At 37.0% G+C, this 27997-nt stretch overlaps 4 protein-coding genes and 3 long non-coding RNA genes across 10 annotated transcripts in view; 3 read left to right on the forward strand and 4 right to left on the reverse strand.

The window, feature by feature from the left end:
• Mmp2 (Matrix metalloproteinase 2) overlaps positions 1–13943 on the forward strand; it is a 103763-nt gene extending 89820 nt beyond the window's left edge. For all 3 annotated transcript variants that reach the window (XM_071721662.1, XM_071721664.1, XM_071721665.1), the window contains 5 exons: positions 8246–8655; positions 9140–9438; positions 9702–9805; positions 10127–10399; positions 10795–13943. In XM_071721662.1, coding sequence (XP_071577763.1) covers positions 8246–8655; positions 9140–9438; positions 9702–9805; positions 10127–10392 — 1079 coding nt within the window. In that variant the 3' untranslated portion in view covers positions 10393–10399; positions 10795–13943. The remainder of the gene's footprint in view (positions 1–8245; positions 8656–9139; positions 9439–9701; positions 9806–10126; positions 10400–10794) is intronic.
• Positions 13944–14048: 105 nt separating this feature from the next.
• Ppcdc (phosphopantothenoylcysteine decarboxylase) lies at positions 14049–15687 on the reverse strand. Its single transcript, XM_071721667.1, has 2 exons — positions 15262–15687; positions 14049–14852 (listed from the first exon to the last, which is right to left on the reverse strand). The coding sequence occupies exons 1-2, from the start codon at positions 15685–15687 to the stop codon at positions 14688–14690; spliced, it is 591 nt and encodes a 196-aa protein (XP_071577768.1). The 3' UTR covers positions 14049–14687.
• A 648-nt stretch (positions 15688–16335) lies between these two features.
• LOC139782656 (cytochrome c oxidase assembly protein COX19) lies at positions 16336–16746 on the reverse strand. Its single transcript, XM_071721668.1, has one exon. The coding sequence runs from the start codon at positions 16597–16599 to the stop codon at positions 16336–16338; it is 264 nt and encodes an 87-aa protein (XP_071577769.1). The 5' UTR covers positions 16600–16746.
• Positions 16747–19753: 3007 nt separating this feature from the next.
• LOC139782651 (uncharacterized) lies at positions 19754–20857 on the forward strand. Its single transcript, XR_011720940.1, has 2 exons — positions 19754–20097; positions 20262–20857. It is a non-coding gene; the product is annotated as an uncharacterized lncRNA (long non-coding RNA).
• On the reverse strand, positions 20855–22124 carry LOC139782652 (uncharacterized). The gene is made up of 3 exons (XR_011720941.1): positions 21807–22124; positions 21665–21697; positions 20855–21555 (listed from the first exon to the last, which is right to left on the reverse strand). It is a non-coding gene; the product is annotated as an uncharacterized lncRNA (long non-coding RNA).
• A 1120-nt stretch (positions 22125–23244) lies between these two features.
• Positions 23245–26518, forward strand: LOC139782646 (GTPase-activating protein and VPS9 domain-containing protein 1-like). 2 transcript variants are annotated; one of them, XM_071721659.1, is made up of 7 exons: positions 23245–23398; positions 23793–24573; positions 24758–24991; positions 25102–25358; positions 25461–25672; positions 25753–26138; positions 26208–26518. In XM_071721659.1, the coding sequence occupies exons 3-7, from the start codon at positions 24902–24904 to the stop codon at positions 26244–26246; spliced, it is 984 nt and encodes a 327-aa protein (XP_071577760.1). In that variant the 5' UTR covers positions 23245–23398; positions 23793–24573; positions 24758–24901; the 3' UTR covers positions 26247–26518. The 2 variants fall into 2 exon arrangements, with proteins under 2 accessions (XP_071577760.1, XP_071577761.1); XM_071721660.1 differs by lacking the exon at positions 23245–23398 and having other exon boundaries at positions 23657–24172; positions 24268–24573.
• Positions 26300–27995, reverse strand: LOC139782647 (uncharacterized). Its single transcript, XR_011720938.1, has 2 exons — positions 27484–27995; positions 26300–26780 (listed from the first exon to the last, which is right to left on the reverse strand). It is a non-coding gene; the product is annotated as an uncharacterized lncRNA (long non-coding RNA).
• Positions 27996–27997: the final 2 nt, after the last annotated feature.

Here is a 27997-nt window from a genome sequence, read left to right on the forward strand (position 1 = left end):
GATACCGTTGATTGCGCACCCGTTGAATTACAGCGATCGAGAACTTATGGAAATTATATCATCTTCGTAATATGAAAATTTTCATAACGCGTAAAAACACGTACTATAATGAAATAAAGTATACATAAATTTATATAGTATAGATAAAAATTTGAGAAATTAGATGAAAGCGAATGTAACGAGATGTAAAATTAGAATAATTACAGTTAATAATTTACAAAAATCTATAAAAATTTGAAGTAATAATTTAGTAAATCATAGACACTCAGAAATCACAATTATGAAATAAATTTTTGTATTATTGAAAAATATTTTTAATTAAATAAAACTATATTTAAATGTTTTTATTTTTCAAATGTAATAAAATTACTATTATTAATCATCTATTAACTGATTCAAATGTTTCAGTATGTTTTTGCGATCTAAAATCTTCCTTCGGCTCAACTTCCGAATAGCCCCTACCTCCGAATTTGATGAAACTTGCAGCAATTGTTGACTATTAGAGGACACGTTTATACTATAAAGGATTTTGTACGGAAACAAATAGGAACGGAGAAAATGGCGTCAAAAATTCAAAATTTTTATTCTAATTTATAGACAACTAGCTGGTTACCCGGGCTTCGCCCGGGAGTCGTTTCTCTTCAAACGACTTCATTTGTATTTCAATATCCTTAATCGAAAAAAATTCCTTTATCAGGCAATGGCTTATCAGGCAATTGCAAAGAATCCTTTATATTCATTTTTATTCAAATTTTATTATATATATAGATATATATATAGATTAAATTATAATATTTAAAATTGCACAATATATTTTTTATTCAATATAATTATTATTAAAATTAATTAACGAAATATCGCAATTTAAGATAACCCATGTTTTTTTATGATTTTAACACAATACCGCCGGCATTTGCGTAATCCGATGTGCACCACGGGGAGGTTGCAACGAAATTCACGCGAGACAAAACGTCAATTCGTAACGGTATTCACTGAATACTATTTCTTATTTGAATTTAATTTCAATCTCAAATCGAACTTTTGCAACGGACATTACAAAAAATATTGTAAGTATGTGGTATTTGCGGAAGAGAGACAACGTTTTATATACAATTCTTTAAGATTCGGTCATTTATTTCCCGAAAAATTGAAAAAATTTCAGATACCGGTTCCCAAAAAGATCGGTAACAAAAAATTATACACTCTATAACACTCCCCGAAAAATTCTACTTCAAGTACTTCCAATAATAAAACATTTTTTTAACCCTTATGTCAATACCCGGGTACCCGGGTACCCACCTGTGCATATATGGGTAAAATTTTTAATGTTTGCATGAAAATTTCTTTATAACCGCCCGGATCGTCGCTATTTGAACTTTTTACTATCGAAATATGCAATTAACTTTTTGTTTCAATACCCGGAAGTAAAAAAATTATCGTCTTGAAGTTTACCTACTTGATTCTAATACCCAGGGTACCCGGGTACCCACTTTTAAAAATATGAGTTTTATTATAGTTATTGACTAAATTAATTTATAAATAATTAATATGGTTATAGGAATGGTAAATTAATAAAAAACAATGTTGTTTATATAATCAAAAATAAGAAAATTAATTATTTTTTTACATATTTTTAAAAGTGGGTACCCAGGTACCCTGGGTATTAGAATCAAGTAGGTAAACTTCAAGACAATAATTTTTTTACTTCCGGGTATTAAAAAAAAAAGTTCATTGCATATTTCGATAGTAAAAAGTTCAAATAGCGACGATCCGGGCGGTTATAAAGAAATTTTCATTGTAACGAGCGATGCTTTCAGCGCTGTGAGCGTGAATCGGACCGCAGTCTTAGCATGTACTTTAAATTGTAAAGCGAGGTCCACGCTGCCTACCGGCGGAGGTGGCCGAAGGCCCCCCCTTGCACCACCCCGCGTGTGTGTGTGTGTGTGCCCCTTTTATGCATAAATACCGTATTTTTTTAATTTCTCCGTTCCTATTTGTTTCCGTAAAAAATCCTTTATAGTATAAACGTGTCCTCTAATAGTCAACAATTGCTGCAAGTTTCATCAAATTCGGAAATAGGGGCTATTCGGAAGTCTTACCCTTCCTTCTTTTATTCGTTTCTTTCAACTATATATTATTTCCTGCTTCCCATAAATACATAAAGGTTGAAAAGAATCGGATTGTATTGTACTCGCTGCGATAGAATCGTTTTGACCGGTAGCGTTTCAAAAATTTAATCTCGTAAGTCCTTAAACCACCGAGCCGCAATCCGCAGATTTTTCCAGTCCATCTCGTATTTTCCGCGAGGAATTCCAGAAAAAGGAAACGAAAGGCCCCGGCGAATCAATGCGGTGAAACCGCTTGCCGTGAAATATATACGAAAGTGCCTTTGTCGGGGATAATGAAGGACGGACCAAAATACACTTTTCTTCTTTACGTTCGCGTAAGCTCGCGCGTTCCGCCGAAGCACGTTGCCCGCAAAGCTCTCTTTCTCGCCAACTTTTCAATCCACGACGGCGAGGAAAAAAGACCCGGTTTTCATCCGCGATTTCTTTTCAATCTCTCGACCTATCGTCAATATTAAATTACGTGCCGAACGTATGAAACATCCTCATTCCACATTGCGCTATAACATTAACATATCAAATTGTCCGATTCAATAAAATCCACTTTTCCCTCTTGCGTTTTTCTTGCGCGTTCTCTCTCGCTTCTTCTCATTAATTTTCGACGAACTCATCGAATTTTTTTTAGCCGTGCTTTAATTAGTTTTTGTTGCGGAAATTTCTCTTGGGAAAGTTCACGCGGAATGCTCGTTGCAACAAAAACTCTGCGTTTAGCGTCTGTACATTCTAAGGCAGCTCGAAATACGCTCATCTTCATTTATATCAATTACTTCCGGTTTCATTCATCACATTCCTAGTCTCTAATTTAGTCTTCTCTCTCTCTCTCTCTCTCTCTCTCTTTCTCTCTCTGATGTAATTATAATGCTTAAAAATTATAGGTGATGGCTATATAAATTTAGAATATATCTGCAAACGCGCGGTGTTAATAATCCTAATTGCAAGTCCAGTAATACATTTGCTATCGAGACCGAGAAGACGGAGAACATTTGTCCGAAAGCGTTTTAAGTTGCATTGAATGGAAGTACTTCCGGTTCCGCCGGGATTTTTATATCAGCCAGCTCGTAGCTCGCGAGCTTATGACGCCGTAAAGAGTGGCAGTTGTTTTCCTTCATTTTTATTACACGCGCAATATACCTCGCGCGCACTCGCGGCAATAAATTCCGACGTTACTTCCAAACCGGACGAAAACATCTCTTCCGGTATAAACCTGGGGAGAAAAAAAGAAACAGTGTCGAGGCTTGATGATGATATACATTCTTGAACGACATTGCTGCATGATTATTCGTCTACGTCGTGTTCATCTTCCTCGCAGCTAAATCATTATCGCTGCTATTTCCTTTCCCGTCCGTTTATCTTTTAACTGGCCGCAAAGTTAAACCTGTCGTTGCGTCTGGATCGCATTTGATTTTTAGGAATCGTAACTTCTCATATAGTCGCTATAGTTGCTGCGCGTTAACGCGCGATCATCTAGGTTTACTCGAATGGATGCGGCTTTTGGAAGATAAGGCACTTTGTGCTGCGGGTATAAAATCCGCGATTCTCTCCTTCTCCTCGAGAATCTATATTATAAACAATTGTCACTGACTGACTGATTGACTGATTCATCAACGCCAAACCCCTAAACCTAGAAACATGGAATTCGGGAAGTATATTCCTTCCATGATGTAAGCACCCACTAAAAAGGAATTTTTAGAAATTCGACCTCTAACGAGGTGAAAAGGGGTGAAAATGTGTTTTCACGGATTCCTCGACACGCAACGCCGGACAGCTTAAGCTAGTTTTAAATAAAATTTAATTACTAAACAAGATTTTTGATTTACGTAAGAATTAAAAATTTAAGAATGTGAATATGAAATATTAGAAAATGTTTAAAAATTAAGAAAACTAATATCTGCGGCTTATGAATATCGTTCCCCTAAGTTTCACGAAAATAACCTTAGCTTTACTCAAATTAACGTAATAAAGTTTGAGGCTCCGGCGACAAGGCGAAGAAAGAGGGGGTAGCTAACTTCTTTATTATAATCGGAAATTACTCGGCGTGACGAAAAGATCACTTGTGCCCGATAGCGGAGGACGAGAGAGAGAGAGAGAGAGAGAGAGAGAGAGAGAGAGAGAGAGAGAGAGAGAATATTGGAGAGACAGTTAGAATATTGGAGGGTGCGAAGGCAGCGGCAATTATCGAGCGCGTCATTGTAATTGCATCGACGGTCGGGAGTCGAGATTAGATTCGGTGTTCAGGAAACGGCTCCCTCATTCCATCTATCTCCCTCTCTATCTTCCATAGTCTAGATTACGCTAATTGGTAGGTCACTGGCGAATATTAATCATTCGACTACAGAACCGTGCGGTGTTCATCCGTTAACGTCGCGCGAGCTATCGCATCCACATACCATTCGATAAGCTCCGGCCGATTTCCTGCACGAATTTCTATGCAAATGGCGCACAAAGCACGCCAGTCGCTCGCAAAAACCGCCGAGAAGTTTGACCCTTTTAAACCTGCATTCTCTGGGATATAAAACGCGCGCGCGTTTGTGCACACACATATGTGCGCTCATTTCCGATCGTACGTATTTAAAAGAATTTGTACAAAAAGACTTTCGAGCGTTTTCGAACGTTTTCCACATTTTTGCACTTTTTTAAGTATCCTTAAACATACTTTCTTAAATATTTGCAGAGGAATGTTCCAAAAGAACTTTTCATATAAAATATTATCACACCGTGTTTTTATTATAAAAAATTGTATCACCCCTGATTTTGTTGCATATAGGTATGTATTACAGCATATATTCATGAAAAATGCATGCAATATGAAGATTGAGCGATGCAATCCTTTATGTAATGATATTTTAATATAATTTTTAAATTACTTATACATATATCGCATATATCTGTACCTTAGAGATAAAAAGAATCGTATATCTATTTTTGAACATTTCGAGAAAACAAGGTTTAAAGTTTTAAATAGTGAAATAATACATTTTTTTAGATATGAAATAAAAGTAGCGCCTTGATTTATTAAGTTTTTAATCAAGTAATTTAACTGACATGTTTAATAGTAAGTAGAACTGCTAATAACACGCTGTATCTGATTTAAAAATTAGGCACTATAAAGATTTTCAAACTTTTAAGAAAAACAAAACAGTGTTGCTAATACTTGAAAATGATTAGAAACAAATAATATTGTGTTGAATAGTTAAAACAGAGAGTAAAGTTTCTCATATGACATTTTTCTTTGGAAGTATTAGCACTACTATTCTATTTTTCTTAAAAAAAGTAATGCTTCCAAACTTTTGAGCGGCAGTGTATATCACGTAATATTTTTTAAGTCCACTTTGAGACATAATTTGATAATTTTATGTATTATTCTCTCGTTCTACCTTTCTCTCTCTTTCTTTGATATCTTAATTAAATTTGTCACATACATAAACATTTTTCGTTACGGTCGCACTTAAAATTCAAGTTTATCGCGCGAATTGTGGATCGCGCAAAATGGATTTTAATCGTCCTGCCATTTTCCGTTTCACTTGCATTTAATTCGCGCCCACTCGTGGCGCGATCCGCGCTTTATTGTTTCATCTATGTATCTAATCGGCGTCCCTCGACACGGGTTACATTTCGCCCGAACAATCGATAGCGTAAATTTTGTACACGGTGTATATACGTATACATGTGTAACGCTGTACACGGGGGAAATGGAGTGAATCGTTGCCCGTGCGCCCGCACGCGTGTTACACGCGTCGCGAGGAAGAGCTTATACTCGTAATTTCACCAATCCTGTCAATCCGGGTTGTGTGTGTTTTGCTCGTCGCGGCCGCGCGGAATTAACGAGCGATTTGCCCGCGTTGATACAACACGTCCGATAGGGAAGGGACGCGGAAATATAAAACGCATCGCGCCAACACGTGACCAACGATAAAGCCGAATTTTAATCGCCCGCGTTTGTCATCAACAGTTAGTTTATTGCTCCGCAATGGCAATTTGATATCGCCAAGTATCTTCTGCCACGGCGATACGTTTTCTCCTCGCGATGCGGGTGTGATTTATATGCACCTAGTATACATATTTACGGGAGACTGACTCTTTTCTTCCTCTCTCTTTCGTAGTCATTTCTTATTGGTGAAATTAAAGTGCATCGCGCTTTAATGTATATAACGCTCATTTTAATGGCTGAATTTATGCGGACTTAAAACGCCAATCAATCACATTGTTTGACTTTCGCATCGCGTATTTGCTTGTCGCTAAATCGAATGTATGTCAATTCACGTGAAATCGAATGTCGATCGGAATGCAGTAATTATTATCGGCAGTCCGAGTAGCTGTTTAAGCTTGATCAGACGAATTGATGCAGTTACATCTTGTTCAAGCGAAAAAAAAAACTAAGATAGAAACAATAGAAATGTACGATTGCCATATAATACGTGTTATGTAATATCGGGAAATTTAATTTCCCGGGAGTGGAATTTCGGAAATTTCGTGGCGCAAAATCAACCTCTCATGCACGCGCGGAGAGGCATTTTAAAAGCACCACCTCTCCCCCCGCACCACCTCTCTATTGTCAATCACGCGAAGTAAAATAATGCTCGTACAATGAGAGTCAATAGCCCTCCGACGAATTGCAAACGCGTTCTATTTGATCGCTCCGATACTCATCGAAAGCGCACGGTTTGCCGGGGAGAAAAAAATGCGCCCATTCGAAGCTGGCAAATAGTTTCGACAGGCTAATTAAGATCGCGGCGGCTGATGATACTCCAGGATAATCACAATATGGGAGAAATTGGAGAGAGCGAAATTTTTTCTCGATGAACTTTGACTCGATCGAAGCAATATTTGATAAGTACCCATATGTATTGAGAGAAAAAAAATAGTTGCAGTCATCACAAATTTACTATAATTTTTTGTTATTTTCGGTGCTAACTACATTTTTATAGTTATTTTAACAATGCGAATTATAGCTGACTCAATAATACATTATTGTTGTCATAGCTTTAACATGCATTCATCTAACCGTAACATGGTTTTATACACTACAACCTGTGATTTATGTAGTAAGTCGTACTATAAATATGATAAAAATGACTTATATAATTGAAATCTATATACATATAAGATTATTTACTAATATTACAGCAATGATAACTGTAAAAATAAGAACCTCGACCTGAATTATTTTACTATGCATAATTATAGTCGCAAATACCAAATATTTTTCTCTTAGTGTAAAAAACAAAAGAATGACGAGGAGCATGTTTTATACATTTTAAGATTTTTATACATGTATGGGTATCTGTTTTATATATTTAAAGTTTTATATTTTTAAAAGTTTCCTTTTAATAGCGACGCGCGTAAAGAGACGGCGATGCATCTGCTAATTACGAGTATTCCGTCGTGTGATATCGCTGCAATTATGCGAGTACAATGTCCGACCGATGAATTTACCTTCTTTTTGTAGAGGCTGCGCTTTTTACAGACACACGTCTCGTTACAAATTGTCCGATATCGACCTCGCCCGTCCCGGAATTTCTTTTCACGGGGCGGGATCGGCGGGATCCTGAAAGGCGACGGGATGAATTCGTCGCGCGCGGATGTAAAGAGCGAGAACGGAATCAGCTCTTTTTGCCTCGATCCTTTCGCATTAGCGTACTCGCGTGCTCGCCTTCTCTGAAACGGTCTCGAGCACGGTCGATGTGTTCGCGTTGATAGGCAATGTCGACCGTATCACATTTTCGGGCCATATACTAGCCCGGAAAAACTCCTGGAAAAACGAAAACTCCTCCTTCGTGATAATTTAATGTTTGTAACAAATTTTCGTTGCATCAAATGTATATTATATTTTTATATAATATATAACAATGCATTATACAGATGCTTAATTCAGATTTTTAATTACTCAATTAGATATGATCTTCTTCAATCAATTTTCGGGCCAATTTTTATTTTACGTGTCACGTTAAAGAAAAAAGATTCCAATAAATTTATTTCGAATTTAAATTAGTCACGTTTTTGATTATTAATTATTTTAAATGGATTAATTTTACTGTTGAATGTTAATATTGACAGATTTATAAACTGAATAAGCAAAAGAGAACAGAACGTAATGGATGAATGAAATAATTATTTCTCAGGGGCTCCTGAAGGCAAACTGTGGGGCAATATACCGGGTGGTCCACTGCCACCAGAGCAACCGCCACCGCCACCTCCGACGACGACTACAACGACGACGACGACGACAACGTACAGGCCTTGGAGGACGAGACCCACTAGGCCTAATCATTATCCGGACGACGGCAGGCCTCGACAACCGGGTCGTTACCCGCAGAAACCTGACTACCGGCCGCACAAACCCCATCGGCATCACACGACATGGCCGGCGACGACGACGACGACAACGACAACGACAACGACAATGAGGCCCACACCGAGGTTCAGACATCGGTGGACCCCGCCACAGCGGGACGACGTGCCCGACAAGTGCGACACGAGCTACGAAGCCATCAGCATCATCCGCAGGGAAGTCTTCGTCTTCAAAGGACGAGTAAGCAGCGATCAAATTTAAGAAGAGCAAAAAGAAGGAATATTATGTAATAAGGAATTACGAAAAGAATTCTTGCTGTATCTTAGAACGATATGATAATGAACCTTTCAGATGTCATTATCTCGCTTTATTGCAAGGAACTAAGAAGAGTCTCTATATCTATATTATTTTCTAAGGACAAGAGAATGAGTGCCCAGTATTTTACATTAATTATCTGTTTGATTCTCGAGCATAAAGATAGAATAATTTATGATATATTTTTAATTGCTATATTTATTTACATCGTCAATATTTTATTAAAATCAAAATATTGTATTAAAATAATTATTATGTACCTATAGGTACATTACATTCATATATCCTATATTTTATAATTTAAATTATACGCGTATTTTCTACGGCACAGTTTTCGAGGAACGTAATGAATTAACAAAATTAGAATCTCCGCATTGAGATTCTAATCCTCTTTGGTACCGCGTTGCAGTATCTATGGCGAATAGGCGACCAGGGGATCTACGAGGGATATCCGGCGGAGATCACCAGGTTGTTCAATCTGCCATCGAGCATCAATCACGTGGACGCCGTTTACGAGCGACCGGATAAGAAGATAGTCTTTTTCATTGGTCGCGAGTATTACGTCTTCGACGCCAACAATCTGGAGCCGGGTTATCCAAAACCGCTCACATATCTGGGATTACCGGCTGCTCTGCAGAAGATCGACGGCGCCATGGTGTGGGGCCACAACGGCAAGACTTACTTCTTCAGCGGTTCCATGTATTGGAGGTGATTGTAGTGTAATTTCTCAAATCAGATTTTATACTCTCTCATTTTTTATTGCCTAGAATTCAACATAATGCCAAACTTTCAACTTTTGTATACAGCAATCTTCGACTGATATTAAAATGAAAGATAATGTTAATTTAGATCGAAGCTCATTCGATTGGACGTATAATGAAATTTGTAATCCGATTCATATTGGGCTTCTACTATCTTTTTAATCCATAAATAAAATTTAATTCTCCAATTTAATCCTCTGCCCCACGCAGGTTCGACGAAACTGTTAATTACGTGGAACTCGATTATCCCAGGGACATGAGCATGTTCGCCGGCGTTGGGAATGACATCGATGCTGTTTTCCAATGGAAAAATGGTAAATTTCGGAAATTGACAATCTCGGACAAAATTATTTCATTATAAAAATAATTACTCAAATACTATTAATCTCAGACAATTCTGTTATACATATAAATAAATTTAATTTAACTTTCAACGCCAAATATAATACATTATTAACGAAGATAATGTATATATTTTAAGTAAAAGATAATTATAGGCAACCATATATTGTTTCTTAATATTTCATTCGATTTTGATTTCGATTCTTGATTTTTTTTAACGTTTTATAAATAAATCTCTTCTGTGTAATTTTGTTTATCGACTTTCTACTCTAACTTTTCCACTTTTTCGATAGGCAAGACGTACTTCTTCAAAGGCAAGGGCTTCTGGGAGTTTGACGATCTCAGGATGAGGGTGGCGCACGAGAAACAGAAATTGTCGGCGCCAGTCTGGATGGGTTGTCCACCGCCAGACGTGGAGACCAACGATATCGAAACCAACCTACCCAGGAAGTCGAGTATCCTCTCGGCTTCCGCCGCCGCTGCCATCGCCACAGGAGAAATCACGCCGATATTTGCCACGATCGTTGTGAGCTTTGTCATGAGGATAATATACGTGTAAAAACGAGGTAATTATTCATTGCCCCTGAATTCGTAAATTTTTAAAGAGTGGCATGATTGAAAAAGAAGACTTTAAAGATGATATTTTTTAGTATTAAATATAAATTCAGAATTTAGAAAGATACGCCATGAAACAATATATATAATTGTCACAAAGTAATAGTTATAATATTACATAATTAATATGTAAAAGTAATTTAATGTAATATAAGATTTGATATAATGTTTTGTAATAATTTAACTTCGATCCGAATATTTATAATTCTATTTATATAATTCTACAAAATATCACATGACTCCATGGCTGGAGTAAAAATTAGTAGCTAAATTTTTAATGCGATTAAATCAATTATTTGAAAATAGGCGAGCAGCTGCTGTCACATATTTTTCTGTCTTCTTTCAGATCATAACGCACGTGATTCCTTCCAGCTGACTAGGTGCGTCGGGGAACATTTTATACCTCACATGGAAATTTCGCGTACGAAATACGAATACCAGAAAGTCAAACGGATTTTTGAAGTGCGGACATCGGTGGATCGGTGAACACAGGGGATGAAAGATTGTTCGTACATCAAAGTAATGTCTGCGGCACATTCGCATCCACGGAATCAACTTTCGTCGCTGAGCCTTCCGATGGAAAGATCGCGATTCTAGCTCGCGAACAAAGCTTCAAGAATGTAGTCGAATTAATTTGCGAAGAATTCAAGGAAGATATATGAAATGGTTGACGACAAATTATAAAATTTTGAAATATGATATTACGAGGAAAAGTTTTTTCTGCATACTTTTTACTTAATTTTTATCTGGGTGATAAAATCGTATTGACAGTTAATCTTCTCTCACAAAGAGCGTGTGACTTAGATCCATATCATCAGTCCTGGATAAACCGCGCTATCGTGCTGCGCAGGAGCATATTTTTGTATAGGGGAGAGTTGGATATTTTATATATATATATATATATATATATATACACCGAGCCCCTAAGAATTGAAGCGTATATCTAAGCTTAGAAATGTTTCAAAAAAAAACAAAATGTGCAGTTTTAGATAGGTAATTTATTTGGCTATCCATATATAATAGTAATAAGTTCAACAAGTCAAAGTTAAACACAAACTAAAATATTAAAAATTTTCCAAAAAATGAGAAAACGCGGTAGGGGGAAGTGGGGCACATTGATACATGGGGGCACATTGATACAGTCATCATATCTCTGCATGAGAAACATCTTTTTCGGGATTTAATATTGAGTATTTTAGAGGAGGATTTGCTTTAATTTTTATGGCAGTGAGAAACATCTTAAGATGTTTCTCATGCAGAGATATGATGACTGTATCAATGTGCCCCTATGTATCAATGTGCCCCACTTCCCCCTATTACCGAACTGGTCTGATAATATCGTGCCTATAAAAATTACTCTGGCTTCAGCCAGTGACATGAAGTAGAACACAATAACAAAATGTTTTTTTTTATATTTATGCATTAATATCGTCTAGTAGGTACCTACATATAAAAATAAGTGAATGTGTTAACAAATAACGATCATTATAAATTCAAATCAAAACTTAAGCAACGATCTTTTCTTTAAGCACCTTACATTGTAAACTAAACAGTCTTGGTAACTCTTAACACACAGTTATCGTTATACCTATTGTCTATGAATTACAAAAACAACTTTAAAATCTTACAGTCTCCAAAATTCAATCAGTCTCAAAATTTCAACTTTAGGCGCGAAATTATCAAACTCAATCATTTCACTTTACAACCTTAAAATATATAGAAAAGAAACGCGTGTTTCTAAAATCATTTTGCATCCTAATTTTATAGTGTTTTAGCCTATCAAATGCGTCAAATTTAATTCTGTAATGTAAATATTATATTACTCACCTCTTATCGAAACTACCAGCAAAATTACAGTGAATAAGCAGAAAATCTTGCAGAGCGCAGTGTCTTCACATGGACGGCCGGAACGAACTGACAGCGCATTCGCGGGGGGTATTCCGTGTTAGTCTATGATATTAAGATCATTGTAGGCGCGTAATACAAATAGTTATTGAGTTAAACAGTGGCGCGGAATTGTCAACCGCGCGGTAATATCCAACTCTCCCCTACTGTCTTTTTACATGGCCACATTTATATACGAAGTAATTAACTTAAGACGTAACGCTTTTATATCGCATGACTGACGAATGTCGTCAAGTCCTCGAAGGTGCGAAAAGAAACGAGAGGACATCTCGCAGATCTTGCGATAATAATTTACGAACTACCACTGCCGAAAATCCATCCAACTTTTTTCGATATTCTTTTTACAAGAATTTTTAAATTGAGATGGGAATCCTCAGTCATACATATTCTTGAAGAGCGCCTACTAATTACGTAGCAGACAGTGCTGATTGGACTGACTTTATTCAATAATTACTGCCTTATTAAGCATTATAGAAAAAAAATCAGGACTTTTCGATTCAATTTTTGATAAGGAATAGCGCTATGTAATTAGTGAGCACTTTTAAAAAAACACCCTGTATATCCCTGCTGAGGACTAATACGCGCCACCAAGAAATTCCGTGATCCTTCCATAAATCGCGATGCGATTATTAGTTGGAATCGAATCTTAAAACGACAAAGTAGTCGGTTCCGACAGAGCATATATTTTATATAAATATTGTATTAATTATTGATACCGTATAATATTTAGCAAAAGAGGACACGGGCAAAACGCAGTGTTGCCAGTTTTGTAAACTGTGATATTTATATACCGCGCGCGATCAAGTAGTTAGTGTAATATCAAGGAAAAGTAGCACAGAATCAATCTCACAGATTTATATACAGCGCCGGTGTATCTGAGATGCTTACATGAACTTTGCGAGCGTATTTTCCGATTTGTTTCAAGCCGATTTCTTCTCAGCGTAAGACACCGATAGTTTTTAAGCGAGTGGAGGTAATCGAGAGCGGAAATAAATAACAAAATCTCATTTCGCATTTAATTTTCAGTAGACTTCAGGTCAGAATTTTATAAATTGAAGTGTCAGTAACCGAGAATCTAAAATAATAAAACTGTAAAGGGAAAGATAAAGGCTAATTAAATTTTTGCAAAGGAGAAATTGACTGTAGTTTTAATATCGGGATCTATACGTCTCTGCGAAGTTCATAGTATTTATATTTCCAACGTACACCTCTGTATATATATAAATATATAAACATGTTTTATAATTATATAAAAGTATACCATAAGCCGCGCGCGTATTGCAGAATGTACTATATGTCCGTGAAGCGCGCAGCATTGAAACGAAGACAAACGATATAAATGATATTATATTTGTTTTTCGATTAACTGTCTTCTGGTTGAGTACCATTGTTATGGAGAAGCAAACGCATCGGAGTGATGCGTCCTGCAGTTCTACTAGGAGGCGAGAATTCCTCCAACCCTCTGTTTATTCCAAACTTAAGGGAAAATTAATGTAATGTGCCGATTATATGCTCTATACGTATTTTATATATTGTCAGTTCGTGCTTTATTTGTGTATATACGAAAATAAAGTGATTTTACCAAACACACTTAACGACACACCGCAGAAAATTTCTGATTTTTAGCCTTACGTACGCATCACTAAAAAAAATGTTAATTGTAAGGTGAGGAAAGCAGGAAGAACGCCTTGTATATTTGTAATTTATATATATATATATATATATATATATATTTATATATTGTTCATATATTTAACAAAAGCATTGTACATTCCAGCGGATCAACTTTAGGATATGTCAACAGAATTTTCCCTTTTCTTTAGAGCATTTTTATACATCGCATTTCAACTGGACAGATAAAATTACGATTATCTCGTTTGTTCCTCACGGTACGATTGATTTATTCCAGGTTGAGCAAAGGATATGACGACCATGATGCGTTCAAACTCAGATTTCGCTCGCGTATAACTTACGTAGGTTCCTACCTAACAATGACCTAACGATGACGTAGTTCGTCCTATAAGAGCAACGAAAGAATGAAATTCTCGGTGAACAACGTAACTCGAGAAAAATTTATGAATGTTTTCGCTAATAAACGTAAATTCTTGATTACATGATCCGTATACGGGTTCGAAAGATTCGGGTCTTAGGCTCCTCCCAATTTTTTATTAGAGATAAGCGACATCTTGGCGTGTATCTTTATTAAGCGTATGTTCGAATCGCACCATAGCGCGTCTTTGGAGATCCTGATATCGGCGCTCACGACGTGACAGAGCTTCATCGATACTCGCGTCGTCGACGAGGATCGCACGAGGAGGCCGATCTCAGCCGCTGCTAGGGACACAGATCCGACTGATCCATCCAGGGATTCAAGGCTCGCAGAACGGATCGCACGATCGTGTCCACCTCGGCCATCGCGCCTATTCCCGCATCGCCGCACATCAGCATCTTGGTTATGCAATGCACCTCCTTGTAGCCCCAGGATTTGAGCAGCGATACCTGAGAAAGCACAAAACTCCATGACTCTTTTCGTTAAAAAAACAGAAAAATAGAAAAATTATATAAGACAGAAAAAATTTAATGTCTACGTTTATCTTTGACTACTCTTCTTTATCTCTTTTTATTAGAATTTTTCCAACATTGTTATTGGTTTAATTAAGTTTTTCATTTTTAATTATGCAATTTCAACATACAAATATCTGCACGAATTGAATTTAATTCAATTTAAGTAAATAGTATACAGGGTGTTTCTTAAATACAAAAAATTAAAGGGAACATTTCTCCCTGTATGTTATTTTTTCTGCAAATGTATATAAAAAGGATCGTATACTTCATCTATTTATTTGTTTTAACGAGAGAATCTTAACATTCTCTTATTTTAATTTCTGCGCTATTCTTTTCATCTCACTTGAGGCATTGTAATTGGATGCTCCCACATCTTGGTGTTCATAGCTGGGCAGAAGAGGAACGGCTTGGCAGGGTCCCATGCGCGTGCCACGCAGGTAACGATATTGTCGCATATGCCACTGGCAATCTTGCCCAGAGTGTTGGCATCCAACGGCGCTATCACGAACACGTCCGCCCATTTCACCAGGTCTACGTGCAGCACCGGATCGCCGCGGTCCTGCCAGGCGGCCCACTCCACCGTGTCGGACAAGACCTGGATCTCAGGCGGCAGCTGGGCGTCCTTCAGGAAGTGCTTGGCTCTCTCCGTCACGACCACCCTCACCTCCAGATTGTTCTGTCGCAGCATCTCCACCAGCTGCGGCAGCTTGATCGTGGCAACGCTACCGGTGCAGCCTATCAATACTCTCTTCCTGGAGGAGCTCGCCATTTTCTTCACCTTTGCGTTGCCTCCCGTTCTACGTCAGTCTGGACTCTGCAGTATCTGATAGACTCTCAGTTTTCAACGTGATAAATATCGAAACTCTCTATTTTATTTATGGGATATTTGCTCTCTTAGGCCACTTGGGTTGCAACACAATCCAGCCGCGTAACAAGCTACAGGGATATCTTTATGTTAAAGCTCGAGAAGCCCAACCCAACGAGTGGTCAAGCGATATAACTTAATTCTCAATCTTTCTTCTTATGAAAATAAAAGGTAGATATACGCGATTTTTAGTATCGTTCAGTTCTCTCTTTCTCCCTTTAAATTGGTCTTATTAAACCTATTGTTCTTATTGTTACTTCTTTCTCAACAACACTGGCATAGAGGAAGTTCTTGTTGCACCTGGCTGGCAGTGCGTATTCTCGCTTGAACACACTAAATCACCAAACTCTATAGTCTGGTGTCCTATTTACATCGAAAGTTTTAGGAGCACCGATTAGACTAGAGAGAGAGTGCACCAGGCATTCTCCGAGGAAAATCGGGATGAACAACAACGACAACGACGATAACGACGACGACCAAGATAATCCCCCTCCTTTCTTTCGAGATACACGGGATATCTGATCTCTGATCTCTCCAGGACGATTATCGACGTTACGTTTCCTTGGCGCCCTCGATCTTGTCGGCGAAGCCGAGCTTGGACCAATCCTCGCGCGCCATCAAGTCGTGGTCCATGCGGCAGCCAAGGTACTCCTTGGCGATGTCGCGGCACATCGTGTTCTGACTGCGATTCTCGGCCAGGCAGCGCATGTACCTGATCATGGTGCTCTTGCAACGGCCCTCATGGTCCAGCGGGAAGCTGCCGCGCTCCGGTGGCGTCGGCGTGAACAGCCTCTGCGAGAACATATACGCGGACATAATACGCCAACTCCGTTCACTTCGACGCGCGGGAGATTACGCGAGGGCGAGGGCGAGAACGAGAACGAGAACGAGTGACGGATACCTTCAGCCCCCTCGAAGGTTCGCCATCTTGGCTGACCGTGATCCACACAACCACAACCACATCCACACTTCCACACCGATCCGTGGTTACACGACATTTTCCATAAAAGTAGAGGGGATAATGTTGGTACTAAAGAAAATCCCTAGGCGATACAATTTAATTTTTATAGATTATTAACACTGCGCAAGTAGTAATCTGTTATGGCGTTTTCGATTTGTGACGAACCTGGCTCGGGTTAGCTCATGGACATAGAACACATATACATATTATGTATGTATTCTATGTCTATGAACTAACCCGAGCCAGGTTCGTCACAAATCGAAAACGCCATTAGTTAGAGGAAGCCTTTTTCAAAATATACGCGCACGAATAAAAAATAATCAAACCTTTTTGACAAATGCGTAATAATGAAAGGACAGTATTTGTAATTGGTTTACGACTTCTATGTAATGCATGAGGAGGGGGGTGCAGGGGAGCAAAATCCCCCCGCCCACGCATGTACTTAAACGAGCTTGTAAAGCGCGTCATGAACCCATGTGGCACCTCGTTTCGCGTGGACACACACACACACACACACACACACACACACGGGGGGGGGGTGCGAGGGGCGGGCCTTCGCCCCCCCCTCCCCCGCACCCACCCCGCCGGTAGGCAGCGTGGAACTCGCTTTACAACTTAAAGTACATGCTAAGGCCCAGTTCAACAGTGGCCAGTTAGCTTAACTAGTAGTTAACTTTCACTCTTCGTCTCTTTCTAACCTTTGAGGTTAGAAAGAGACAGAGAGTGAAAGTTAACTACTAGTTAAGCTAACTGGCCACTGTTGAACTGGGCCTAAGGGCCGATATCACAGTCTCCGATTAAGGCTCCTGGGGCCCGATTCTCTAACGGCAAACGTACGCGTAAACTCTGCTCTAACAGAAAAGCTGCAAGATTATTGGCTAAAAACTGTGCGACAGCCAATCAATTTGCAGCCTTTCTGTTAGAGCAGAGTTTGCGCATACGTTTCTCATTAGAGAATCGGGCCTCTGGTCCCTGAGCCGAGAACTCCGAAGCGACGGTGGCGACGTACCGTCGCGGTAGAAATAAGAACTCTCTCCTCTCACTCTCTCCAATGGACAATTCTGTCCTTTGTGACATGTGACAACCTATTTTGTTGTGCGTGCTATTTCTTTATTATTCGCTCTGTGCTTGTGCTCTAACGTTTAACGTATTTGTGAAAGTCGTAAAATTGGCCGAAAAGTAAGATTTGCACGCGGAAGGAACGTTTTCACCTCCTTTCGATAGTCGTTAAACGGCTGTTTTTCCCGTATGTTTAGGCTTCGTTTTATGGCTGTTTGTTTATTGTCGAGGGAAAAGGGTAGTTTTCGGCCAATTTCGGAAGTGTTCTGAAACAATTCTTCCAACTGAGTTGCGGTCATCCGAAAGTAATTGTGGAATCGTATGTCCTCCAAATTAACTTCGGGACCGACGCAAAGAAAAAACTATGTTTATCACGATTTTCGAAAATGGGTGCTACCAAAACCTTTTCTTCGCGTATCTTCTTTTTTTTTCATTAAATACATAGCAGCTATAGCGGGCTATGCGTCGTCTCCCTTACAACCTCTTGCTGCAACTGTAGCTGCCACTGTACGTCTGTAATATTTCAAACGTACCGATGTACTGTCTATATAATTGGAGTACTACCATTTTATCTATTACGTAGTCTTGCTTCTTCTAGGTTAGTAGCGTTAGCTCTGCTTTTCAATGCCACTTGCATTGCGTGAAGTAGGGGTAATACTCCAGCTTTTCTTCGCTCCATGAAAAAGATAGAGGCGATAGCGTTAGCTTTCTTCGCTGGCTTTACAGTGAGGTGGAGTGGGGATAACGCTAGCTTTTTCTTCGCTTGCGTGAAATTTCAGCTTTACATACAGGTCTGGAAAACTCCTATGTTTTTAAGTGGTGGGGGGTGTCACCGTTAGTGAGGCACGTAGACCCCAGTATTGCAGCGAACCTATCGGACGGACGGGAAACTGAGCCGACCGTGACCATGTTCAAATGGTGGTAATCGTGTGTGCGTCAAAAATCAAAATCAGTGGAAATTGTTAACATAAATTGTAAATAATAAAAAATTGTTAACAATTGTTTAAATTGTTAACATAAATTGTAAATACAATGCCAAAAGCGTGCATTGTGCCGAATTGCTGGAAGAAATTTAAGGACAATACAAAAAATTTTCCGTTTTTAAAGTGCCTCAAAACGAAGAATTGCGTAAAAAATGGGAATCTGCAATTCCAGGCATTGCAGTATTGAAATCGTCGCAACACGTGTGTGAGCGTCATTTTGAGCCGACGTGCATCGTGCGAAAATTAGAGAAGCGTAGTCCAGATGGAAAAATTCTCATTGATGTAAGTGTGAATTATATGAACAGTTTTGTCGATTGCATTTTCGCATTTGCATAAGGTAAAAAACTGTGCAACATCGTTCCCGGTAAAAAATTTTTTATATAAAATTATGTATAATTATATAGAATTATATAAAATTATATATCAATATGTATATATGTATATATCAATATGTATATATGTATATATACGTCTGTTACTTTCTTGTATGTACTCCTTTCTAAATATTCCTTTTTTTACATCTTCCCGGTAAAAAAATTTTTAATATAAAATTATGTATATATGTAATTATATAGAATTATATAGAATTATATAAAATTATATAATATATGGACATATTTGATATATAATTTTATATAATTATATATAATTTTATATAATTATATATAATTATACATAATTTTATATGAAAAATTTTTTACCGGGATTGCACATCTGTTTGGATTATATATATGGTTTTGACCTGCCTAACACCGCGGTCCGATTCACACTGAGCGCTATTGGCATCATTCTATCTTTATCATTTATTAGGCATAAACAAGGATAGAATAACGCCAATAGCGCTTTGAACATGCATCGGACCGCGGCCTAATTTGATTGGCTCACCCCTAGGTTCGCCATTTTGCCTCACTATCTGAGTCACTCCCCACCCTACAAGTTTCCAGACCTGTATGTAAGACCGTGCCCAGTATGCCTATTCTGTAACTTCTTAACGACAATTTTACTAGCTAGGGATATCGATATGCAGACTTAACGACATTATAACGAAAAGTGGTATTCCGTAATTCAGTGTAACGATAAATGTCGTTAAAGTTGTCGATAAAATATCGAACTTTGTCGTTAGATTATCGAGGGGTCTCGTACCCCTCGATAAGCAATAGCGACAACATAACTAGACATAGCGACCAATAACTTTGAGTGGCTCCGAGTAAAGTGTATAGAAAGTGTACGAGTAAATACAGTGTATTTTTTATATAATAAAAATATATCATTAAAGAAAGCTCGCAAGAAATAATATTACAGCAAAATTAAGTATGAAAATAATATGTATTACAAATGTCTTAATATCTAAAATTAATCAAATAAAAAATAATTTTAGGTTATATTTTACTTATAATCTTTACATGCAGTATAAATCATATACGTTTTTAATAAAAATTTTGATAAATTAATCTTTTCGTGTCTATATTTTGAAGGTACAATGGCTGAAGTATATTTAGCATGGAATGTATTACTCTTACAAGAAAGAGTTAGGAGACTTGAAAGAAAAGTAGAAAGAAGATTGATGCGCGATGATCAAAATCCATTTCAACTTCCTCGACATGAATTTATTGCACAATTTAGACTTCCTCAAGATTTAGTCATGCAAATTGTTAATGCTTTGAGACAAGATTTATAAAAACAACGTATAACTGGCTTGTCTCCAGAACTCCAAGTGTTAGTAGCTATTGTTTTCTTTGCTCACGGCAGTTATCAAAGACCAGCTGAAGACCAATGTGAATTAGTTAGTAAGTCAGCCAACTGCTAGCCGTTGTATACGCAAAGTGGCACGTTTGATAAATATACGTTTATTACGCCAATGGTTAAAATTTCCTATGACGGCACAAGAAAAAGCTGCAGTACAGAATAAATTTGCACAAGCTGCACAGCCATTTCCTGGAGCTATTGGAACCATCGATTGTACATACATAAATATTCTTGCGCCGCATATTCATGAGGAATCATATGTCAATCATCATGGCAATCATTCCTTGAATGTTCAAGCAGTAAATATAATAATCATCAAAAGTTTTATACTTGTCTCATTTATTAATTTAGAGTTATGCAAACTATATAAACAATATACATAATATTAAACACACACACACACACACACACGTATGTATGTATTACTATCTCTGTAATATTATATTATTAGATAATTCAAATATTTTTTCAGATAATAGTCGATCCAGATATGATTTAAATAGAAAACACACATAATTTATTATTTCTTTTTCTTTAATTATAGTGTTGTAACATATTTACGTTTTTTACGCTCACTTGGCCTGTTCTGTGTTGCATTTTTTGAAAACATAAAGAAAGTATTAATGTTTGGAATATGTAGTCAAGTTTAACTATAACAAACTTTAATTTTAATTTTATTTACTTTAACTTTTATTTACTTTAACTTTAATTTTGACGCACATTGATCCATGTAAGTTGAATTTGTAATCCGCTTTGTTTCTATTTTATATTACCGGCAATTTACGTTGTTTCAGCATTAACTTGATAAGGACCCAAAATAGAGGTCGAAACGTCGTTATAATTATTAAATTATTGCCAGGCAGGCCGACTAATAAAAAGTTTATATTATTTCATCACTGGCGAAAGATTATTTTTGAATTTAATTTTAAGCTAATATAATACCTTATTGTGACATACATGGATTATCTACTACATTTTGTTCGGTAACATTATAATCTATATTTTATTCTCTTTCATTCCTACCTGTAAATAAATAAATAAATATATATATATATAACAATTTAAACTTAAATAGGAAACATACACATAATTTATTTTGTTTTCTTTAATTATAGTGATGTAACATATTTACGTTTTCTGCTTGTCCCGTTCTGTATTGTATTTTCTACGAATATAAAGAAAGTATTAATATTTGGAATATGTAGTAAAGTTTAACTATGAAATAAACTTTAATTTTAAATTTTGAGGTAAGAAATTACTGTTGAGCATAGCACCTTAGAGAAATTCGTAGAAACGCGAAAGTCAAATCGAGCACCTTTGTTATTTAACCTCAACTTATTTTAACGTTCTTAAACTCATTAGAAAGGATGTTTCAAAGACGAGATTTTATTGGCTGGATACTACAGCGATAGAGTTATATGAATCAGAGTATACTCGTTTCGGTAACGACGTCGGTACCGCATTTTGTATCGATACGGTATCGTTAGCCTAAGTTACAGAATAGCTTTATCGTTACAGTGTCGTCTGCGCAAGCGACAATCGTCGCTACATAACGATAGCGACATCGTCGTTAGAAAGTTAGAGAATAGGCATACAGGAGCCTTAACGTGATCCTCCGATTAAACTCACTCTGCATCTCTTTCTAACTGTCTTTTTGTCTCTTTCTAGGGGGACAGTTAGAAAGAGATGCAGAGTGAGTTTAATCGGAGAATCACGTTAATCGGAGACTGTGATATCGGCCCTAAGTTGTAAAGCGAAATTATAAAGTACATGCATGAGGAGGGGGGTGCAGGGGAGCAAAATTTCCCCGCCCACGCATGTACTTAAACGAGCTTGTAAAGCGCGTCATGAACCCATGTGGCACCTCGTTTCGCGTGGAAAATGTATGCGTGAACTATTTTGACATATAGGAAAATAATTTATATATATATGCAACGTAATTGGAAAAGTTGTTAGACCAATTCTTTAAATTCTAACAATATAAATTATTTACTGAAAAGGAAAATTAAAAACAGAAAAGGAAATAAAATATTTATAATTGTATTTTCTTTTTTCCTATTAGTTTTGATAATTTGTACAAAATTAACAATAATAGAAAATAGAAATACCGAAGATTACATAGAAGTTTGAAAACAAATAACAAATACTGTCTTTTCATTATCACGCATGTATCAAAAAGGTTTGATTATTTTTTATTCGTGCACGTATATTTCGAAAAAGGCTTCCTCTAACTTAACAGATTACTACTTACGCGGTGCTACTAATCTACAAAAATTAAATTGTGTTGCCTAGGGATTTTCGTTAGTACCAACATTATCCCCTCTACTTTTATGGAAAATGTCGTGTAACTCGATCCGACCTCCCGTAACTTAGCCGGTCAACTTCGACTTTATTAATTTTTTTTTTTTTAAATCGTTTGTTGGTCGTTTGTTGGTGATTGTTGGACTAATTACAACGTTTGTTGGTTCTTAATTTTTTTTTAAATTAAAAAAGAAAAATTAGCCTTAAGTTAGCCGGACAAGTTTTATTTTTAATTTAAAAAAAGCCTAATCGATGCGTAATCGTTTGCTGATGATTGTTGGTCTAATTTTAGCGTTTGTTGGTTTATTATTAGTCTTAAAAACGAAAAAAAAACGAAAAATTATCTCACATTAAAGTAATCGAAGATTGGTTTATTTGCCTACGACTTAAGGTTTATTTCTATCAATTTAAGGCTAACATCTATAAAACTGGCTATGAATACGGGCCTTAACATCGGCAGAAAATCATTCGTATGTATTTAGCCGGAAATGAACGTCTTTTTAAAGAATCTCTATATGAAATCGTTTGTATTTCGTATGAAGACTTTTGAAGTGCAATTGAAAAGGTTTGTGAGTCATTCGTTTAATTGTAATTAATTATTTATTTTTACACCATGCATTTAGCCGAAATAGATAAATTAATAAAAGTTTTTATATGGAATCGTTTGTATTTTGTATGAAGAGTTATGAAGTGTGATTAAAAAGGTTTGTGAGTCACCCAGATAATTTTAATTAAATATTTATAAACTCGGTAATTAGCCGAAATATAGATTTTTAGTTATTCATGTTAAAAGAAGAAGGCGCTAGTGTTCCCGAAGGTCCGTCTGCAGTCAGAATTAATATAAACGTTTTAAAAATTATTTTATACTGAAATAAATAAATATACAGGCTATAATAAGCCTGTAGCTATAAGCGATAGTTGCTAATTAAGTTTGTCACTCATATATTTCCATCTTGCAGAGGACCTCCGTAACGAGATCAAAGATGTACCAGTTGTGCAGGGTGAAGAGGTTATCTCAAACGCCCTGCCATAGCCCAAGAGCGACTCAAATGTCATTACCGCTGAGAAGTACTTCTTGCCATTTGAATTAGCATGTCAGAGCAAGTCACCGCGGATTGTGATGACACAGCACTGGACTGCCTGCAGAAGTTAATCGCATATGGCCATCTCGCTGGCAATGTGCCTGATTCAACGGAGCCTAACAAGCTGCTGATTGTGCGCATTGTCGAGACAATTTGCGGTTGCTTCACCGGTCTACAGACCGATGAGGGTGTGCAGCTGCAGATTATTAAAGCTTTGCTGACTGTAATGACAAGCCAGCATGTGGAGATACACGAGGGTACGGTATTGTTAACAATTCGTACTGTTTACAACGTTTACTTGGCATCGCGCAACCTGATGAATCAAACAACAGCCCATGCGACTCTCACGCAGATGATCAACGTGCTCTTCGCGCGAATGGAGACTCAGGCGGAGGAAGAGAATGTGAGGCTTTTGATGGGGAACATCAGCAGGAGGGTTCTGTCATAGCAAACGGCGAAACTGAAGCCAAGCTAAGTCCAGAGAATGCTCCTGGTAAATTAAAATTGTCATTGAGAAATCGTAGAGGTAAAGCAATCCGCGTGACGGACGACAGATGTTTCGATCGAGAAGCTGGTGGTGACGGCGTCGATGTGTGCAGGCACAGATTACGCAAGATTATGTTGGAAGATGTAACATCATCCGGTAATGTCGCGGGCGGTAAGATATTAATAAATAACTGTTAACAATTATTGTATATTATTTTGTTACAATATAAACGGTTTCTGTTTTAATAGTTTTGTAGAATCGAATCGAAGATAAATCGGAAAGTAATGCTAAAAAAAAGGAAAAGTTTTCCTGCAAGTTTTAGACAGTAATAAATTGTTCTTTTGATTAATTTCAGATACTACCGATGATATATTAGCAAAATACAGAAGAAAGCCAAGCGCAGCTAGCGATACAGCCTCGGTCGAAAGCAATCAGTCCCGTACAAAAGAGGTGGAAGACGAAAGACTTTCAATCGATCCGAATAATGTAGAACTCTCTTATGCTTTTGCGGATGCTAAAAGAAAATTACGTATGGTACTTAGTACTTAGCACTGCTGACCTTCAACACATTCCATGGAATACTTCAGAGGTATTTATTGTATTATTTTTTAATCATGGCGTACAAAACAAAGTGTGATTTTTTTATGGATTACTTAATTACTTAATGTTCAAATATTGGCATATAAAATTTTATTACAGAGACATTGTTGGTCGCAGAAAGAAAACGAACTGGTTGCGTTTTTACAACTACAATTGGCAGAAGCTATAAACCTGCAGGATAGGGCATTAATAGCTCATCTTCATGAAACTTTACGTTGCGTGCGTCTATTTAATGACGATGGATGTAGAAAGCTCTTCAAATCACTTCGAGAGGATTATCAAAAACGATCTCCTTATATCGCATATTTAATCAGATGTCGTCAAGGATTGCTGTCGACATTAGCTCACTTAGATAGGTACTGTTTATATATAAATATCATCTTTGTATGTAATGTATAAGTAAATGTAAAATATGTTTAAATGTAAGATGTTAACCGTTTAATAATAATATTTTCCAGATTATGCGTGCGAGTTAAGTGCGATCAGGATGCTATCAATAATCATCTTGTATCCGTTTGTGTGAGGGTATTTTTGGAAAAAAAGGAGGCTTTCCTCCTGCGTTTCTGCGAAGAGTTTAAAAAGCTTACGCTAGCTGACGAGAAACAGGATCTCGTGGATAATTTTCTAGGAAAGGTCCACGCGGAAATGGACAACGATCCGATCTGGCAATGTACATGAATATAATTAATTATCTCGCAATTGATCTTAGCGGAGTGCTCAGAGACGTCTGAACTTACTTCTTACTTTCAGCGGCGAGCACCAACCAGTTAGATTTGGCGAGAGTTGTGGTGGAAAGAACCGTCATGGCACGGGTATACCACAATGCGCTCTATCTAAATGAAGATGGAGATGTATATAGGGACCAGCTTCTTCAGGATCACATAAAAAAGTTGGCGAAAGTCGTAACTCCAAATCACAAGGACCTACGCATTCCAAATGTTTATCATTACGAATGTTCCTGGTCATGGGCGCAGGCTGAATTGGCTGTGATATCGGCGTATAAGACTCCTAGGGATAAGTTGCAGTGTGTATTTCGTTGCGCGACTACCATCATGAATCTCCTCTCCATGGCGTCGGAAAGAGGCATACCTGCTGCCGACGATCTGACTCCCGTGCTGGTCTATGTCATAATCAAGGTATGCGATTGAAAAGAGAATATGTGATTTTAGCAAGAAGAGTGATTGTTAACGTGTGCTTAATTTCAGACTAATCCGCCGTCGTTGTATCGACTGTTCAATATGTAGACAGCTTTTACGGGAATCGATTGGAGGGAGAGGAACAATATTGGTGGACGCAGTTCTGCGCCGCGATCGAGTTTATTAAGACAATGGATTAACAGTTTCTCAAGAGTATCACGATAAATAAGATTAGATTCGATGCTGGTGATAATGTAGAAATGTATCATAATCATAATTTGACGATTTCATAAAGAAGAAGACCAATATCTTGTGTAAAGCTAGCTGAACAGTTTTATGCTTCCAGTATCTTGATTAAAATTCTTAAATAGCCTCTTAAATAGTCTGTTAGTTCTTTTGCACGTTATTATGTAACATTAGCAAAGACTGAATATACGTAAAGTGTGGCTTTATTTTTATTTGTAACTCTATTGTACAATTTCGCAGGACATCGAAAAAAAAGAAACGTTTAGATATTCTATAATTTATGTGTAAACAATACAGAACTTATAGAGAATTGATAACCATTTAGCAGGATAAACTGTCTTGACGTACTCTTTCTACATGCGCACCTTCCCCAAGAGCCGAGACTCGAACCAGATCCTTGAAAAATATCGCCACTTTCGTAGAGCTTTTGTACAGTTTTACTCTAGGATTATGTATCAGGAATATCGCGAGAGAAAGAAAGACTTCGGAGATTTTTATCCGAATCGATCGACATAAAGAGAGAGCATAGTAAAGAAGCTATAGCTTTCGAGAATTTGAACGTATAATACTTGTTAATACTATGAGCGAATTAGTTTACGTCACTCTGTCAAGCTTTAATATTAAATTACTAATAATATATCGATATCAGTAGTTTAATAATAATACATTTAAAAGCGTTCAATTTAAAAGCAGGGCAATCCTAATAAACGACTGTAAAAAAAATTCAAGATGGAACGCAATTAGCAACTATCGCTTATAGCTATACAGGCTTATAGCCTGTGTATTTATTTATTTCAGTATAAAATAATTTTTAAAACGTTTATATTAATTCTGACTGCAGACGGACCTTCGGGAACACTAGCGCCTTCTTCTTTTAACATGAATAACTAAAAATCTATATTTCGGCTAATTACCGAGTTTATAAATATTTAATTAAAATTATCTGGGTGACTCACAAACCTTTTTAATCACACTTCATAACTCTTCATACAAAATACAAACGATTCCATATAAAAACTTTTATTAATTTATCTATTTCGGCTAAATGCATGGTGTAAAAATAAATAATTAATTACAATTAAACGAATGACTCACAAACCTTTTCAATTGCACTTCAAAAGTCTTCATACGAAATACAAACGATTTCATATAGAGATTCTTTAAAAAGACGTTCATTTCCGGCTAAATACATACGAATGATTTTCTGCCGATGTTAAGGCCCGTATTCATAGCCAGTTTTATAGATGTTAGCCTTAAATTGATAGAAATAAACCTTAAGTCGTAGGCAAATAAACCAATCTTCGATTACTTTAATGTGAGATAATTTTTCGTTTTTTTTTCGTTTTTAAGACTAATAATAAACCAACAAACGCTAAAATTAGACCAACAATCATCAGCAAACGATTACGCATCGATTAGGCTTTTTTTAAATTAAAAATAAAACTTGTCCGGCTAACTTAAGGCTAATTTTTCTTTTTTAATTTAAAAAAAAATTAAGAACCAACAAACGTTGTAATTAGTCCAACAATCACCAACAAACGACCAACAAACGATTAAAAAAAAAAAAAATTAATAAAGTCGAAGTTGACCGGCTAAGTTACGGGAGGTATGTT

This window comes from Temnothorax nylanderi, unplaced genomic scaffold, assembly GCF_030848795.1.
Source record: "Temnothorax nylanderi isolate EJ_2023f unplaced genomic scaffold, tnyl_v1.0 TNYL_tig0432_pilon, whole genome shotgun sequence".
NCBI lineage: Eukaryota > Metazoa > Arthropoda > Insecta > Hymenoptera > Formicidae > Temnothorax > Temnothorax nylanderi.